The sequence below is a fragment of the Bactrocera neohumeralis genome, chromosome 2, assembly GCF_024586455.1.
Source record: "Bactrocera neohumeralis isolate Rockhampton chromosome 2, APGP_CSIRO_Bneo_wtdbg2-racon-allhic-juicebox.fasta_v2, whole genome shotgun sequence".
Classification (NCBI taxonomy): domain Eukaryota; kingdom Metazoa; phylum Arthropoda; class Insecta; order Diptera; family Tephritidae; genus Bactrocera; species Bactrocera neohumeralis.
The window spans coordinates 25,522,912-25,539,711 of NC_065919.1; the positions used below are offsets into that span (position 1 = coordinate 25,522,912).

General features: G+C 36.1%; 1 protein-coding gene across 9 annotated transcripts in view; it reads left to right on the forward strand.

The window, feature by feature from the left end:
• LOC126753977 (45 kDa calcium-binding protein) overlaps nt 1-14,436 on the forward strand; it is a 70,765-nt gene extending 56,329 nt beyond the window's left edge. For all 9 annotated transcript variants that reach the window (XM_050465780.1, XM_050465808.1, XM_050465799.1 and 6 more), the window contains 2 exons: nt 13,205-13,889; nt 13,979-14,436. In XM_050465780.1, the coding sequence (XP_050321737.1) occupies nt 13,205-13,889; nt 13,979-14,053 (760 nt within the window). In that variant the 3' untranslated portion in view covers nt 14,054-14,436. The remainder of the gene's footprint in view (nt 1-13,204; nt 13,890-13,978) is intronic.
• Nucleotides 14,437-16,800: the final 2,364 nt, after the last annotated feature.

The following is a 16,800-nucleotide window of genomic DNA, read 5'->3' on the forward strand; positions in this document are numbered from 1 at the left end:
GGCCAAGGACCATAAATCTTTCGCAGAACTTTTCTCTCGAAAACTCGCAACGTCGATTCATCAGTTGTTGTCATCGTCCAAGCCTCTGCACCATATAGCAGGACGGGAATATTAAGTGACTTATAGAGTTTGGTTTTTGTTTGTCGAGAGAGGACTTTGCTTCTCATTTGCCTACTCAGTCCAAAGTAGCACCTCTTGGCAAGAGTTATCCTTCGTTGGATTTTGAGGCTGACATTTTTGTTAGTGTTAATGATTTGAATAATAACTTTGAAGTTATGACTGCCAACAGTAACGTGGGAGCCTAGTCCCGAGTTCGACATCTGTTTGTTTGATGACAGGAGATATTTCATCTTGCCTCGTTCAGTAGCAGACCAATTTGCTTCGCTTCCTTAACCAGTCTAGAGAAAACAGAACTAACCCTCGTATAAAAGATTTTACCTTCTCGATTCAGCTTTGTAGCTGTAATTATTTTCTCCAGGCATTCGCCTTGTCGGAAACCTCGCTCGGGCAATGAAACGAACCATCTTCTGTCGTTATGCTTTTACTACCCTTCAGCAGGCTGGAGAAGTGTTTCCTCCATAATTTTAATGTGCTCTGGGCATCGGTTACTAGATCACTTTGGGGGGTTCTACAAGAGTATGCTCCGTTCTCGTTTGTAGCTGAACGTGAGGAGCTTAAAATGCCGTTCCACAGTTCCCTTATATCAAATATATATAGTATATATATAATTTATATGAGAAAGTTATAGGTAGTGAAAAGATACTAATTTTGACGTAACCTTAAGATTTATTTGAAATATTGAAGTAGCCAAGTTGTTCGGTTTTCTATTTATAGCCAATCAAGGTATTTTTTTTTTTTGTTTTGCTTGCAAAGATCTACAAAATCGAAGAAAAGAAGGACCCATAAGGTGTACCAAAAAATGATCTACATCACAAACCAGTAATACTGATATTCTCAGCACTCTTGCGGAAGAGTGATAGTTGCATAAGCAGTTATCCTAAATAGTTTCATTGGTATTCACGTTATTCCCTTCCACGAACACTGAACTTTTGAATAGAAATTTACATTTTTTCTTTACATGTGCTTTCTCAAATTATAAGAGATTTTATCAATTTTTAGAATTTCGTATTCGCTAATATACAAAAGGCCAGGTCGAATTTACTGCATTTTAAACATTTGTATATATGTATGTATGTACGTATTTTTACGTTTTAATAAATATTTCATTTTCTCCGCAGTCAACTGCTTTAGATTAATGGATTTCGAAGTGAATATTATTATTCATCTCTCTGATAATAAAAAGGTTTAACTCCCAATATGTGGACTCAGCACTCAGTCATCGCATTTCGCTTTTTAATCGCTTCCTCAAATACCAAGCTGAACCAAAAAAAAAAACACAAAAACAAAAAAACTGCGTTGGGGAATTAGCGGCAAAAAGAACTGAGAAGCATTTCTGCTCAGCTTTAAAAATCGCTGAGGATGAGCTGAAATCGATGAACGCAAATTCCCTCGCACATCTGCGAGAGTGTGTGAGTGTGTTAGCATTCCCGTTAGTTGCCAGGTTTTTTTTTTTGCTATTACATTCCGCGGTTGCACACAACAACATGCCACACGAACTCCCAAAGTGATTTTGTTTTCTACACACACGCGGAGAGCCACACACACCAAGACACATAGACACAAACTGCCATTCAACTGGCAATATTTAGTCAGTTACGCAAACAGCGGGGGCGATGGAGTGCAGCGACTTTGCACTGCGGGTGTGAGCGCATAATTATTATGTCGTTTTTGCATCACACACACATATAAACACTTACACAGGCGAAATGTGATTATGCAAGGAAATTGAAGCACATTCTGACATACAAACACAGCCATATGGACGCTTCACAAAAATGTATGTATGGGTGTGATGTTTTAATCCGCAATTTTGGCGTACACGGCGTATGAGTACCCGCATTCAGACTTATCAAATCCATATGTACTCGAATATATACATACATACATAAAGATATTATTTGCGTGCCGCGGCCACATTTTTAGCATTCCCATTATGTTTTTGCATTTTACATTTTCTACACTCTCGCCATTCACACCACACGGCGCCACGCTGATTCGAATTCCCATGCAGCTGCCGTGTAAACGCTAAATGCTAAAAGGAATTAAAATTTAATTTGTTCCACAAAAGCCGCAAGTTTGTAAACTGCAACACGGCCATACAAAGGAAATATTAAAAATGTTAATAATAAAGATATTTTCGTGCGCAACGCGCCGGTCGCCTCCAGCGCTTGTGCCGCACTAAATTTTTATGCATCACCGAATGACCTTAAAAGCGCACGAGCATATTTTAATCAGCGCCGAAATGCAATTATGCGCTTACAAATGAATAGTCAAAAGCTTGCAGTTAATAGCTGAATAACAGTTTGCAGTAATCTATTTCACGGGGGTATTCTAGGCTAGAGGCCTGAATTTCGAGCATTTTTGCCGCTAAAAAAATATTTTTACATTCCATAAAAGAGTATGGGTTGTTGAAATAAAGCGTGGCGAAGAGGGTGTCACAATTTCCATTAATCAGGTAATTGAAAATATAAGGAGGCTAGACTCTCAATCAATTACATGTGATTACGGTGGGAGATTACGAACTGAAAACAGAATTTAAATCAAATTAGCTGTTTTTAAGTATTAGATCGATTTTTTAGTCATCTTTAAACATTTCTGTATTTTCTAAAACAGTAAAAACAAAACAAACGTAATTTTCAGCGACACCGAAGCTATAGCAATCCTCATAGCTTCATTTCTTTTATCAAATATTTAAGTATATTATACTCCATAGCAAGAAGTTGAATACAAATTCAATATTCTACATTCAATAAAGGCGCGAATTTTTTACAATCATATTTGGAATCTTTTTAACTTTTTTTTACATAGCATTGACTCACGTAGTAGCAATTCCCGCTTTTGCTTCATGTCCGAGATATTTATATACATACAAGTACTATGTTGGGTAGACGAAAACGTGTTTTCGTATTTCTTATCAAACTTCAACGTATTTTTTTTTATACTTATATTTTATATAATGCACTTTAATGGTGGCCACTGTTCTTCACTTTGAATTTAGCATCGATCGGACGCGTTTATTATCGGAGCTCTCTAGCGAGAAATATTTCATTGGAAACGATGAAGTATGTGCGTACTATTTCAAACTGATCCTTCCTAAAATAATAATAATACAATTGTTAAATATTTGGAATAGTAGAATAGAACTGCAACCAAATACACAGTGCGATAGATTATAATTGGCTCAGTAATCAGTCTATGAATATTATACCACGTGCAACCCAAAAGACTGATGTTATAACCTTGCCAGCCGACTTTTTCGTCTTTCCGCGCTTGAAGACCGGTTCATAATGTGCAGTCCACTTAATGTCTATTTTTATTGTCACACACCGGCGCAAAAACTCGGTTTTATTGCGATTAAAGAGCACTCAAACACTTCTCAGAATCAGCAATTCGTTGTTTTTGTTAGATTATGAACTTGCAAGGCAGCCACTTTGCACAGAGCTTTCGCCTCTTTAGGGCGTCCACTGCCATTGTCCTCTGTGCTCATTTCGCCTCTTTCCAACATAGCAAATCTCTTTTCAACGGTTTCCCTGGTGCAGAGCCCAAATTCATCAATATTTTCCCTAAAAAAACAATGCTTTATTAACACACGAAATGCTTTTATGATCAATTTTTTTTGTAAACCAACCCATGTTACTACACAAAAATGCTATATCTCATTAACTAATAGAAATAATATAGATGGTAGTAGTAGTATTATCTATGGATCACCCACAGTAAAGCGTGGACGGGTCCTCTATTGTGATATAAATTAGATAGGCGGTATATATGAGAGATGATGGACGAACAGACAGTCACCCGTAAATCGTCTTATCATCCCGATCGTTTATAATTATATATAAATATATATATATTACACTATATATATCTTAAATCTAAGTAATACAAACAACCTTTAGGTGAGCAATCAATGTTATTGTTATTTATTTGCTCTTAGCCTTCTCCGATCAGTATTAGAATGATTCCTTTCCATCATAACGAAATGTGAAAGTTTTTCCAGACACGTGGAGCAGCATTTCTATTCTTGCAGTTCAAATATTTTTACTGCTGCGCCTGCTGTGTAATCTCGCTTCCGTTCACCGGAAATTACTGCGAGAACAATACGAGATTTAGTATAAAATAAAGGCTGATCCGTTTCGAGGTTCTCTACTATTTTAAAGAAAAAACACAGAAATTTCAAATTTAATGGAGAATATGTGCTGGATATTTTGCTCCAAGGCCTAAATCGAAGCGGGATTGTCCGCATAGACTTTAAACTATACAAATCCTCACGGGAAAAGGTCTAACGGTGTGATATCACGCGATCATGGTGGCCAATCGACCGGCCCAAAACGTGAAATTATCTGCTGACCGAAGTGTTCTCTCAATAAATCCATTGATTGATGCGATGTGTGGGAAGTGGCGCCGTCTTGTTGAAACCAAATGTCACCGAAATCATTAGCTTCAATTTCAGGCATCAAATAGTCGGTTATCGTAATGCGATTGCGGTCGCCATTGACGGTTACGCTCTCACCGACATCATTTTTGAAGAAATATGGACCGATGATTCCACTGGCCTACAAACCACGTCGAATCGTTGTTTTTTCTGTACGCTTTTAATTTAAGATCTCGACGTAGAATGCCAAGTCGTTTCATACGAGGTGTGTTCAAAAAGTATCGCGAATTTTGAATTTTCGCGGGTTACGTACATTCGATTTTCGAATTTTTTGTGGCGTTATGTTTGTACTCATGTCTCTCACTTATGCCGACAAGCTCGGCCATTTTGAATGTTCATTTAATTGTTGACAGCTGCTTTGCTTGCACGTGTTTTGGATCGTCTTCGATTTTTACCTATTCAAAAAAAATGGATGAAAGAACCTGCATCAAATTTTGTGTGTAAAACGAAATTAAGTGCGCGGATGCATTCCGAATGTTAACTGTGGCATACGGAGAAGCTACCTTGGACCTAAGCAACGTTTATCGGTGGTACAAAATGTTCTCAGAAGGCCGAGAAGATGTGAACGACGAAGAGCGTGCCGGACGCCCGAGCACTTCAACAACAGTCGAAAAAATTAATGAAGTGGAGAAAATGGTATTGGCCAATCGTCGAATCACCGTTAGAGAAGTTGCTGAGGACCTAAACATATCGATTGGCAAGTTATGCGCAATTTGCGCGAAGCAATCTGCCAGAAACGCCCGGATTTGTGGAAGAACAAAAATTGGCTTTTGCACCACGATAACGCCCCTGCTCACACATCGTTGCTTGTGCGCGACTTTTTGGCCAAAAACAATACACTAACGATGCCGCAGCCACCGTATTCCCCAGATCTGGCCCCCTGTGACTTTTTCTTGTTCCCTAAACTGAAGAGGCCCATGAAAGGACGACGTTACGCTTCTCTTGACGAGATAAAGACGGCATCGAAGGAGGAGCTGAAGAAGATAAAAAAATGATTTTTTGAAATGCTTCGAAGATTGGAAAAACCGTTGGCACAAGTGTATAATATCTCATGGGGATTACTTTGAAGGGGACAAAATAGATATTCATGAATAAATAAATAATTTTTGAAAAAACACAAAATTCGCAATACTTTTTGAACACACCTCGTACGTCAGTCCAAAGTGCTGCGAGTTATTTTATAACTCTTATTTATTACTCACAGAATAATAGTTATTAATAATTAGTAAGTTTTTCATAACTCTTATGCAATGAGAATTGAAGAGAGTTAAACTTGAGTTTTTGATCATTTGCTTATAACTCTTACGGTCCCTGATTGGCATTCTTTTTGTGTGGACTGTTGTTATCTGTTCGAAATGAAGTCGAATAGTTATGTTCGAAAAATGATACCACAATAAATAAGAAACGAATAAGTTCAAAATAAGTAGCAACATGTTGCAAAAGTATGAATAGAAGATCCAGTTTTTATAATGTGAAAATATTTTTAATATTTTACTATTTTGAGTAATGAAATAAAGTATGTGAACAGAGTTTATTAAGTTTGCACTAAGTTTGTAACCTTTGAGACCCTATAAAATATACAGCCATGGTCACGCAAATAGCACACTTAGTCATAAGAAGCAACAAGCGTTTATACAATTGACAAAAATCTTTAGAAAAGTAAAAAGGGCTTAAAATATGATTACTTGGTTATTAATTTATCCATTTAAATGAAAAAAGGCAAATAATAATTCACAAATAATTAGTATTAATTGAAAAACTTGAACTCCCTCTAAAATGGCTTGGTCACTCAAATGGCACATTTTACCAAACCTGCAAAAATCAAATGAAATTTAATCAAAGATTCGGTGCCACAATATGCTTACATTTCTAATAATAGATGATATATTCCTGACTTTCAATTACAACATCATATCTGCGTACCATATTTTCTACAAGCTTCTCTTACCTCTTCTTTGGGATGGAGTACCAAGCTTCCTTAATACCTTCCCATAAATCCTCAAAATTTTAGAAATGTTTAGCGGTAATTTAAAGTTTAACATCGTTCCATAAGTCATCTAATCGTTTAAGGTCAGAACTTAGCGCTGGCTAATTCAAAACATTTCTTTTTTCTTTCTTAAGACAATTCTTTGTGACCTTCGCTGTGTGCTTAGGGTCATTATCCTGCGTAAAAGTCAAGTGAAAGAGCGTGCATTGGAAGTAAGTTGTTCCATTTCTTTCGTTTCTTACTATGTCTAAATATTAATACCGATTCATTTTCCCGTTAATGGGAATAATTGGGCCCATGCCATGCCAGGAAAAGGCACCCCATATCATCATATTTCCGACTGCGTATTTTATCGTCTTTTTTCTGACCTTTAACACGATATACAGTATTTTTCCCATCAGGACCATCTTATTAATTTTCGATTCATCCGTCGATAGTAAATTTTTCCAAAAAATAAAGTCTTTAAACACATAGGGATTTCGCTAAACATAGCCGATTTTGGATGTGCCGCTTTGACAGATGTGGTTTTTTTCGACTCAGGCGCCCAAAATGTTGTGCCTCATTTAAATGTCTTCCAACAGTCTTCCGCGATATATTTAACCCATATTCTTCATTGATTTCCTGCATTATTTGTCATGAAGACTTAAACGGGTCGGCCTTGGTTTTCCAGACTATGGCTCTATCTTCAGTAATTATTGTCTTTCGCAATGGTTGTAGTTGTTTTTTGTTTTTGGTAACATAGATCTCGTTAGCTTTAATTCAATAAAACAGCAATTTCTACAACAGTTTTCCCGGATTTCTTCATGTTGTACATAATCACTGGCGTAGCTAGGGGGGGATGGGGGGATTTTAAGGGGGCCGTCGCCCCGGGTGCAACGTCTTGGGGACGGCAAAACGATCTTCGCTGTTTTTTAATATTCCGAAAAATAGTTCACAAATTTTTTTACAAAATTTATTATAAATTAGCGTGGCACTCTCACAGTTACCCTATGCTTTGAATGTAACAAATATTTTTATTTCGCCAAATTTTCTAAAATGGTATTTAAAAACTCCAATTCGGGCAAAAATATCTGCAAATTGTGTCAAAAGTGTACAAGATATAGGGCGAAAATGGGTTTTTTCTATGGCTTTTAATAAGATGTCTTGTAAATTTACTATAAATTTCCTCAAAAACCGTGTTGTGAGAATTTCGAAACTTCAGAATTTGCGTGGCTTCTAGTTCCTAAATTTTATATACTTAATATCGAAGATATTTTGTAAAAATCCACTATTGTTCGAACCACCTTATGAAACTTGTAGGTAGGTAGATAAAGGGGGGCGGCAGAACATCCTTGGCCCCAGGCGCCCGAAGTTGTAGCTACGCCACTGTACATAATGCGTCATTTTTCAGGACTACGGTGCTTATCACGGGCCCTTTTCACTCGAATTAAATCACTTTATCGTAGACAACTGGAATTAGTAATCCCTGATAAACTTTTGCAAACAAATCTTCACTTTCTAAAAAATGTGCTATTTGGGTGACCAAGGCATTTTATTTGACGTCATAACTTCATGGAATTTGACATGGGTTATTGTCTAAGGCAACGGTGTTATCTCCGAAGAAATTATTCAGAACGAGTCAATATAGCATATAATTGTCATACAAAGTGACCAATCAAAATCAAGTTCTTGTGTGGAAACTTTTTTATATGTGAGGGGTATTCTACGTACCATCCAAGCGAAGTTAATGTTTTTCTTATTTCAAATCTCGCTTTGTTAAATTGCAATTCACACAAACAAACCTAAAATTTTCAGACGCGGATATTCATCAATGGAATCATTTTGCTGCTATTTGTATTTAATAAAAATAAGAGCTGAGTCATTAAACCACCAAAATGAAAGTTACAAACTAAGCAATAAGCTAGCAATCTGCCAAGATATCAACTATTTTTTCTGTCAAGACACATCATTGCGTCTGGGATAGAAGTTACATACTATATGGAGGTCAGAAATCTTCGCGATGTAGGGTCTTGTCTTTTTCTTAGAATAGATAATAGATAGTGGTTTTCGAAAACAGAACTAAATAAGTTTAAAAAATTGAACAAATCTTCTTTTAAGATAGGTAATTTAACAAAAAGTGTAAACTTTAATAGCAATTTGAAGCTGAAATTTTGAAATTGAAAATTTGTTAGATGCGATTTGAAGCATTTACATAATTTGTTCAATACTAATTCTCGTTTCCAATACTATTAAACTTGAATAAGTGCCTGGTTCCAGAACCAGTTACAGGGTAATTACTTTAAAACAAATTAGTAAAATTTACTGTTACTCATAAGTTGCAAATGTTAAATGCGCTCTGAGACAATATAAAAAAAAATTGCTACTTTACTGCTTGTGTATCAAGAAAATTTGGCAACAGTTATCTAAATTAAGTGGTCTATAACAAGTACAAATAAGCACATAACCGTAAATATATACTTAGATACACAAATGTATGTTTGAACGTTTGTTTGTTGTAGCTATGCTGCGCTATAACTTTTACTTAGATATCTTTGCTACGATCTGCTCTGCAATGCGGCATTTAAAACGCAAATGCAAAACTTTTTAAGCGTCAGATTTTAGCGGCAAGCCTCTTCCGCAGGCGCTTAAAGCATCGAACTTCGTAATGCGAACACAGAGTTACAAAAATTACAAAACGAAAAAGCAAATAAAAGATTTTACTTTTTAAACATACATACATACACCCTGTCAAGAAAGTATCGGGAATTTATAAATAAAACGAACATTTTTCAATCATCATCCAAATTTATTTTATCGCCTACAGGCTAATATCCATTTGAAGCGATGCACATGTGCCAACACTTTTTCCAATCGTCTAAACATTTTTTATAGGCACTTTCCGGAATGGCCTTCAGCTCTCGCGTCGAATATGTTTTGATGTCTTCAATTGAGTCGAAGCGTGTTCCTCGAAGTGGATATTTCAGTGTGGAGAATAAGAAAAAGTCACAGGGGCCATATCAGGTGAATACGGTGCTTGCTCAATGATATTTGTTGAGTATTTGGCCAAAATTTAACAACAATGCGTTGATTTAAATTTTAAAATTCAACAAACACAACTGCGGTCGACTGACATAAACAGCTGCTGTAAACACACTGGTTGACAGATTGCGCTAATTTTTGGCATCATAATTAAGGACAGTTGTATCAACCTAGGAAAAAAATTTACCTGTCTTCCATATAAGCGGGAGATGAGAGGGGAAAATGAAGAATTCCCGATACTTTCTTGACAGAGTGTACTTACATAACAATAAATACCCAGTAGGAAACTTAATTGATGCCTCGCAAAAAAACTTGTAAAAACATAGTACCGCATTCGGTTCACAATCAGAGCAATGATGGTTGTTATTTTCTTTCAATATTATCCATTCTTGAATAGTGTAACCTTTATCGCTTTTTCTATAAATTCCTCAAGCTTTTTGAACCTACTTTTCTTTAACATGGTTTCCACGCTTTATGACTGCGTACGAAAAGCAAAATTCATGATTTATGTTAGGTTAAGTTAGGTTAAATGCTTTATCCTAATAGGGATCTAACTTGGACAGCTTATAACACCTTTCGGTTGTTGTCACTATGTCTCCTAAAAAATTTATCAAAATGGCCGCCGTAAATCGACGAAATACTTTAAAGCTCAAATACTTCAGTAGGTCTCCTACGCTCTACTCTAAGTCAGAAGGACCTCGCAGTTGCTTAGAAGCTAGACATTGACCAACACTCGCGAAGTCCATAGGTTTGATGACAACGTAGATCCAACTCGTTCTCCCCCTCTTGCTTTGCAGTTTCCACCGATTCCGCTATGGCCAGGCACCCAAACAAATCTTTCAATGAATGCTATATCCGGTGAGGATAGACGCTCGTTGAATAACTAGAATTATTGCCGTTCTGCGGTCTGCGTAAATGCTTAATTCTCTGGAAGAAGCTGCACTTAAAACCAGTAAGTTTACTGCTGCGTTAATAGCGGCCACCTCTGTCTAAAAAACACTACAGTAATTCGGTAGCCTGAAGCTAAACTTGCCGGAAACCTTATTTCTCTCTCTCCAATTTCCCCTTTCCCCTCTCCAGCTTCGATCAATTCATTAAAAAGCTGACTGCGCCTCTTCTTCAACAACTTCTCTCTGTCCCTAGTCGGTAAGCAATTGGAGAAACAGCAACCAACCTCTGTGACGCTGTGGTTAAGGTTTACAGAGATGAAGGAGGAAAGTATTTCGTGAATTTGTTTTAACCACTTCATATATTCAGCTTTTGTAAGCCTTAGAGCGACCTTCTCAGCAATGCACCTGCCGGCCAGGGTAGCTTAGCTTTAAATATCTTAGGTAGCTTAGTCTTAAAAAGTTTTAAATTTGGAGAAATCGTACCTGTTCAGGCGATAACGTTTAATCAGTTCATTCAGTAGACTTTTATGACAATACATTTTTGGACAATGACATAAAACGTAATTATTAATTTATTCGAAGTAGTGCTCTGTAGTGGAATCTACTGGGTTAATACGAATTTCGTGTGAAGGAGACAACGTGTTTACCGAAAAGTTCTGATAATCTTACAATATTTTCACTTACAGAAATGTTTGTTCACTAGTATATACTCCTATATATGTCTTTATATATGTGTTTATGTGTGTATGTATCGTTAAAAATAGTTTCCAAACAGTTTCGGTTGAGTAAAGTTTCCCGACGATAGTCAGCAAAGCAGAGCTTTAACTATTTTTAGCGGCTAAATTAAAAAGTTTTAAGCGGTACTTTACGTTAATTGATAAAAAATCTGCAAAACTCGAAAATGCAGAAATTTACTAATATTGTTATTAAGTAATTTTATATAATCGCGATATTTAAACATTTAATTTACTTCACTTTGAACTACATTAAATTTCTACGCTCCTTTCCTCTATTTAGTCAAGAAAGTGTGAATACATTATGATTATTGTCTACAGTACTAATTTTTATTCTGATAATGAAAACATAAAAGCATAGCGTTACCATATCACCCAAACTTATTTAAACGATTTACCTCATTAATAGCCTGCATTTTCATTCCATTACAATAGAGTATTTTGACATGCTATGTCATAAGCGAGCTGTCAAACTTTCATAATATTTTAAGCAAAGCTAATTGACGTCACAAACTAAAGTATTTTCCTGTTGAGTAGATCCAAAAAAAAGTAATTGGATAAAACTGTCGTAATTTCTACTTCATTGTCATATGTTCTTCTTCTTTATTGGCGCAGACACCGCTTAGGCGGTTATAGCCGAATTTACAACAGCGCTAGGCGTTCTTTCTTTTTGCTGTTTGGCACCAATTTGAGATTATAAATTTGAGATTACAAGTGTAGCCAGGTCCTTCTCCACCTGGTCTTTCCAACGGAGTGAAGGACTTCCTCTGCTTCCCCCGGGCAGGTACTGTGTCAAATTTTCTCAGAACTGGAGTGTTTTCATCTATACGGCCGACATGACCTAGCCAGCGTAGCCGCTGTCTTTTAATTCGCTGAACTATGTCAGTGTCGTCGTATATCTCGTACAGCTCATCATTCCATCGACTGCGGTATTCGCCGTCGGCAATGCGCAAAAGACCATAAATTTTTTCTCTCGAAAATTCATAACGCCTGCACATCAGATGTTGTCATCATCCATGCCTCTGCACCATATATCAGGACGGAGATGATGAGTGACTTGTAGAGTTTGATCTTTGTTCGTCCAGAGAGGACCGAAGTAGCTTCTCAGCCATACTGGTTTGAAACCTCAGTGGGTATCGAACTGCTCGGAGAGGTCCTTCCCGATCCTGACGGAGCTTTTGACGTTGCTCAACATCAGTTTACTCCACCATATTAGCTTTGCGGGAATACCAAGTTCAGATATAGCGGCAGTTCCTTTTCGGCTTGTCAAGCTCTTCGTACTCACGCATTTCGGCCTCTCTTTTTGTTTGGTCTGCAAATGCGTCTCGCTTCTCTCTTCAACTCTCAGTATTTATCGTATCCCGGACGTGATGTGGTCGATTCTAACATTGCGATGTAGGCACTTCTCATCGTACCAGCTTTTGTTTTGCCTTTTCCGAAAACGAATAGTTGCGTTTACAGCTATACGTGAAGAGTTTGAAATATTTTAAAAATATTCTTGACCTCCGCAATTATATCTCAAAAATTAAAGCAGTCCATTATTTCACTGACTTCATTTGCCCTGAATCCACACCAATTAATGTTTTGGAGGTGCAGACCATTCTCATTGTTATACACTGAACAGGGAGCGAAATTTGGCACAATCTCAAACGAAATTGGTCGGATCGGATCACTATTGGATATAACTGATATTCAAACTGACCGATTAAAGTTCTTGTAAAGAATATTTTGCACTCAGGAAAGGTATTATAACATCGGTGCAACCGAAGTTGACGTTTTTTTTTTTGCTTCATGATATCTCTGCAATTACTCAAGTTATGTTCTGTGATCGTAACCGATTGCAATAGGGCCTTATATTTAATATCAGTATAGTCTGTCTTAGCATATAATATCAAAAAACCTCAGTATATTCTTAAAAATAAATAAGTGTAATCTAACAGTATCGATAAAAATATGCTTAACTACATAACTTTCAGCACTTTTTGCTCTTATTATACTTTCACTCCATTTTATCTTTTAGCGCCGATCGGGATGGTAACTCTGAGTTGACAATTCAGGAACTTGGTGTTTACATAAATCAGAAGATCTTGGATCATATTGAGGAGGCGATACAAAATAATCCACACGAATTTCAGCGTGTGGACAAATCTCCCGCCGATGGCTTAATCACATGGGAAGAATATCACACTTTCTTTCTCAAAGAACACGGCATGACCGATGCAGACATTGATGAGCACAATGAGATAAAACATACAGCATTGAATAGAAAAGCGCGCGAGGATATGATGCGCGACAAGGCACGTTGGTCGGAAGCAGCGCGCACCGATCTCTTTAGTCTCACGATCGATGAGTATCTTTCATTTCGACATCCCGAATCGAGTATATCAAATTTACTGGAATTAGTTGATGATTTACTGCGACAATTCGATCAGGATGGCGATGATCAGTTGACGATCGATGAGTTCTCCGAAGTAAATGTGGATGATGATGAGGATTTACGCAGAAAGTCGCTCATCTCACAGACCGTTGTGGAGAGAAGGGCGGAATTCAAGCGAATTATTGATAAGAATAACGATGGCAGGGCGGATAGAGAGGAGTTATTGAATTATGTAAATCCGAAGACGCCACGTTATGCGCTGCAAGAGGCGGCAACACTATTCAGCTTATGTGATGAGAACAAGGATGGACGACTGACGTTGAACGAGGTAAGCAGAGTGGTGTAGAATCAAGTGAAAGTCAAATTGCTACTTACGATGTGTTTTAAAATACTTCTGAAAATCTTTTTCTCTTCCAGTTAACTGAGAATGCGGAGATTTTCCTCACCTCCAAAATGATAGACACGGCAAACAGTTTCCACACGGAATTCTAAGTGCGCCAGCCAAAGTGAATTAATGAATGGAGGAGAACTGGGGAACTGAAGATTGCAACAAGTCTGTGCAAACAGACTGCAGTGTATATAAATAAAAAGGAAAAATTAGATTTAATTGGAATCTGCACAATTATTTGCCTACTCGGAAATTTAGTTTTCAGTTATTTCAAATACTTAGTCAATTAATTAGACTACATTTTATTAAATTTATCTTAGCCAAACTTTGTCAAAGAAACACATCTTTTTTCTCAAATTTATCAAAATGAAAATATTCGTTTTAGCTCAATTTAAAATTATCAAATGTTGATGACAATTTTATCGATCGTTAAACTGCTTATTGAACTTAATCGAACTATCGGTTTATGGCACAAATCAAAAACAAATCATTATTAATAATACAGATAAAATAAATTGTCAAGAAGTCAATTCGTAGAAATAAAACATAAACATTTTTTATTACACTATAGCAGAAAAGAAGTGCAGATTGAAATTTTGTTACAATTGATTAGTATAATATTATTATATTATATTATAAATACTTTTGTTAAGCAACAATAAATACTGAATACCAAAATCATTTTTCGGTTACTTTGAGCGCGTTTTTACGTGCTCAGCTGCAAATTGTGAGTAGAGTCTTTAGTAAAAAGCTGTTTATGCCAAATTATGAATCAAAAAAATATTTGTTATGGCTTAACATATTTTCTATCGCAACAATTTTCACCAGAGGGTAAAATGCAATAGTATGGTATTATTTAAAAGTACATTTATTTGTAAAACAATAAATAACTTAAATAATTTGCCAAAATTGAAAAAGTTAAAATTAAAAAAGAATTCTATAATATTTTTTATAATTATGCAAAATATTGCATATTTGTTGTAATTAATTATATATTTGTCTACCTAACAGAATCGTTTCTCATTGTATTTTATACACTACTATATATCTCAATTGAATATTATACAAGCAATGCGAATTGTTAGTGATATTATGTTTTAAGAAATTATTTTTGTAAAAATGGAAGTTAATTTTTAAATAAATTTAATTTGTTTTGCTTTTATATTTTATAACAAAAATACTCAAAAATATTTGAATAAAATTTAATTAGTAGATAACAAGTATATATATTATTTCTAATAAAAAGTTGTACTAAAAATTGGTGAACTGATATTCCTTTATAATAGCTGTCTTCGTTTCGCAGTTTCTCTGCGCGCTTCTGGTCGCTTGTCGACAAAACGATATGTAATTTCAATAACAAAGTCATCGAGTTGAACTATTAGTATTATTAGTAAAGCTGCTAACTCCAATGCTACCAAGTTTTGTTTTGCATATTTTAGATCAGTTGGACTATTGTGAATGATTCAAACGACAAATGAAAGATTATAGCAATTTACAGAAACAAAAATGAAGGGTTACTGCAGCATTTTTTAAAGCGAGAAAAATTTTTTTTCTAATAATAAAAAATCTTAACGCTATTGCACATGTATCAGCGGATATGTTAGCGCAGGATTGCACCACAAATGCTGCACATTGGTTTTAGCATCTGGCATAGTTTGTTCGATTGGCTCGAGAGTAAAGCTTGGCGTTTCGAAGACAACTAATATCATTTCGATTAAAAATAATTATTTCTTTGGTACGGACAATTAGTTGGTTTCTCTGATGTGCAGAGTTACTGCTAGCTTGACTATTTCAAAGACTTTCATGGACCATAACTTGGAGATTTCTATTAGAAAACAAGTAGGGAAGGGCTAAGTTCGGGTGTCACCGAACATTTTATACTCTCGCACGATAAAGTGATAATCGAGATTTCATTTCACCGATTTCACCCATATTTTGTACATATCATCAGAGTGTTAAGAAAATATTATATGCCGAATTTCATTGAAATCGGTGCAGTAGTTACCGAGATATGGTTTTTGGTCCATAAGTGGGCGACGCCACGCCCATTTTCAATTTTTAAAAAAAAGCCTGGATGCAGCTTCCTTCTGCCATTTCTCCCGTAAAATTTAATGTTTCTGACGTTTTTTGTTTGCGGTTAACGCACTTTTAGTGATTTTCAACATAACCTTTGTATGGGAGGTGGGCGTGGTTATTATCCGATTTCTTCCATTTTTGAACTGTATATGGAACTTCAGGCATTTCCATATACAGAAACGACTCCATAGAGTTTGGTTGATATAGCTATAGTAGTATCCGAGATAGGTACAAAAAACTTAGTAGGAGGCGGGGCCACGCCTACTTTTCCAAAAAAATTACGTCCAAATATGCCCCTCCCTAATGAGATCCTTTGTGCCAAATTTCACTTTAATATCTGTATTTATGGCTTAGTTATGACACTTTATAGGTTTTCGGTTTCCGCCATTTTGTGGACATCCGGATTTCAACTCTACTCGTCACCCTGATCACTTTGGTATATATAACCCTATATCTGACTCTTTTAGTTTTAGGACTTACAAACAACCGTTATGTGAACAAAACTATATTACTCTCCTTAGCAAACTTTGTTGCGAGAGTATAACAACCAAAACATTTATTTAGAGTTTAAATCCAAAGCTTTGAAACTTCTGTTGTGTCTTTCAAAGATGGTCAACTAAATGATTTGCGAATAAAAATTTCTCTCACATTACCAACGGAAATGAATGATGAACGAGGAAGCTCTCGCCACCACGGCGTCCTACTTTTCAGACCTCCCGAAAACGTTTTTTTTTAGACGAATCAAAGAAGTTGTATGTTGCTGCACTATATTTCG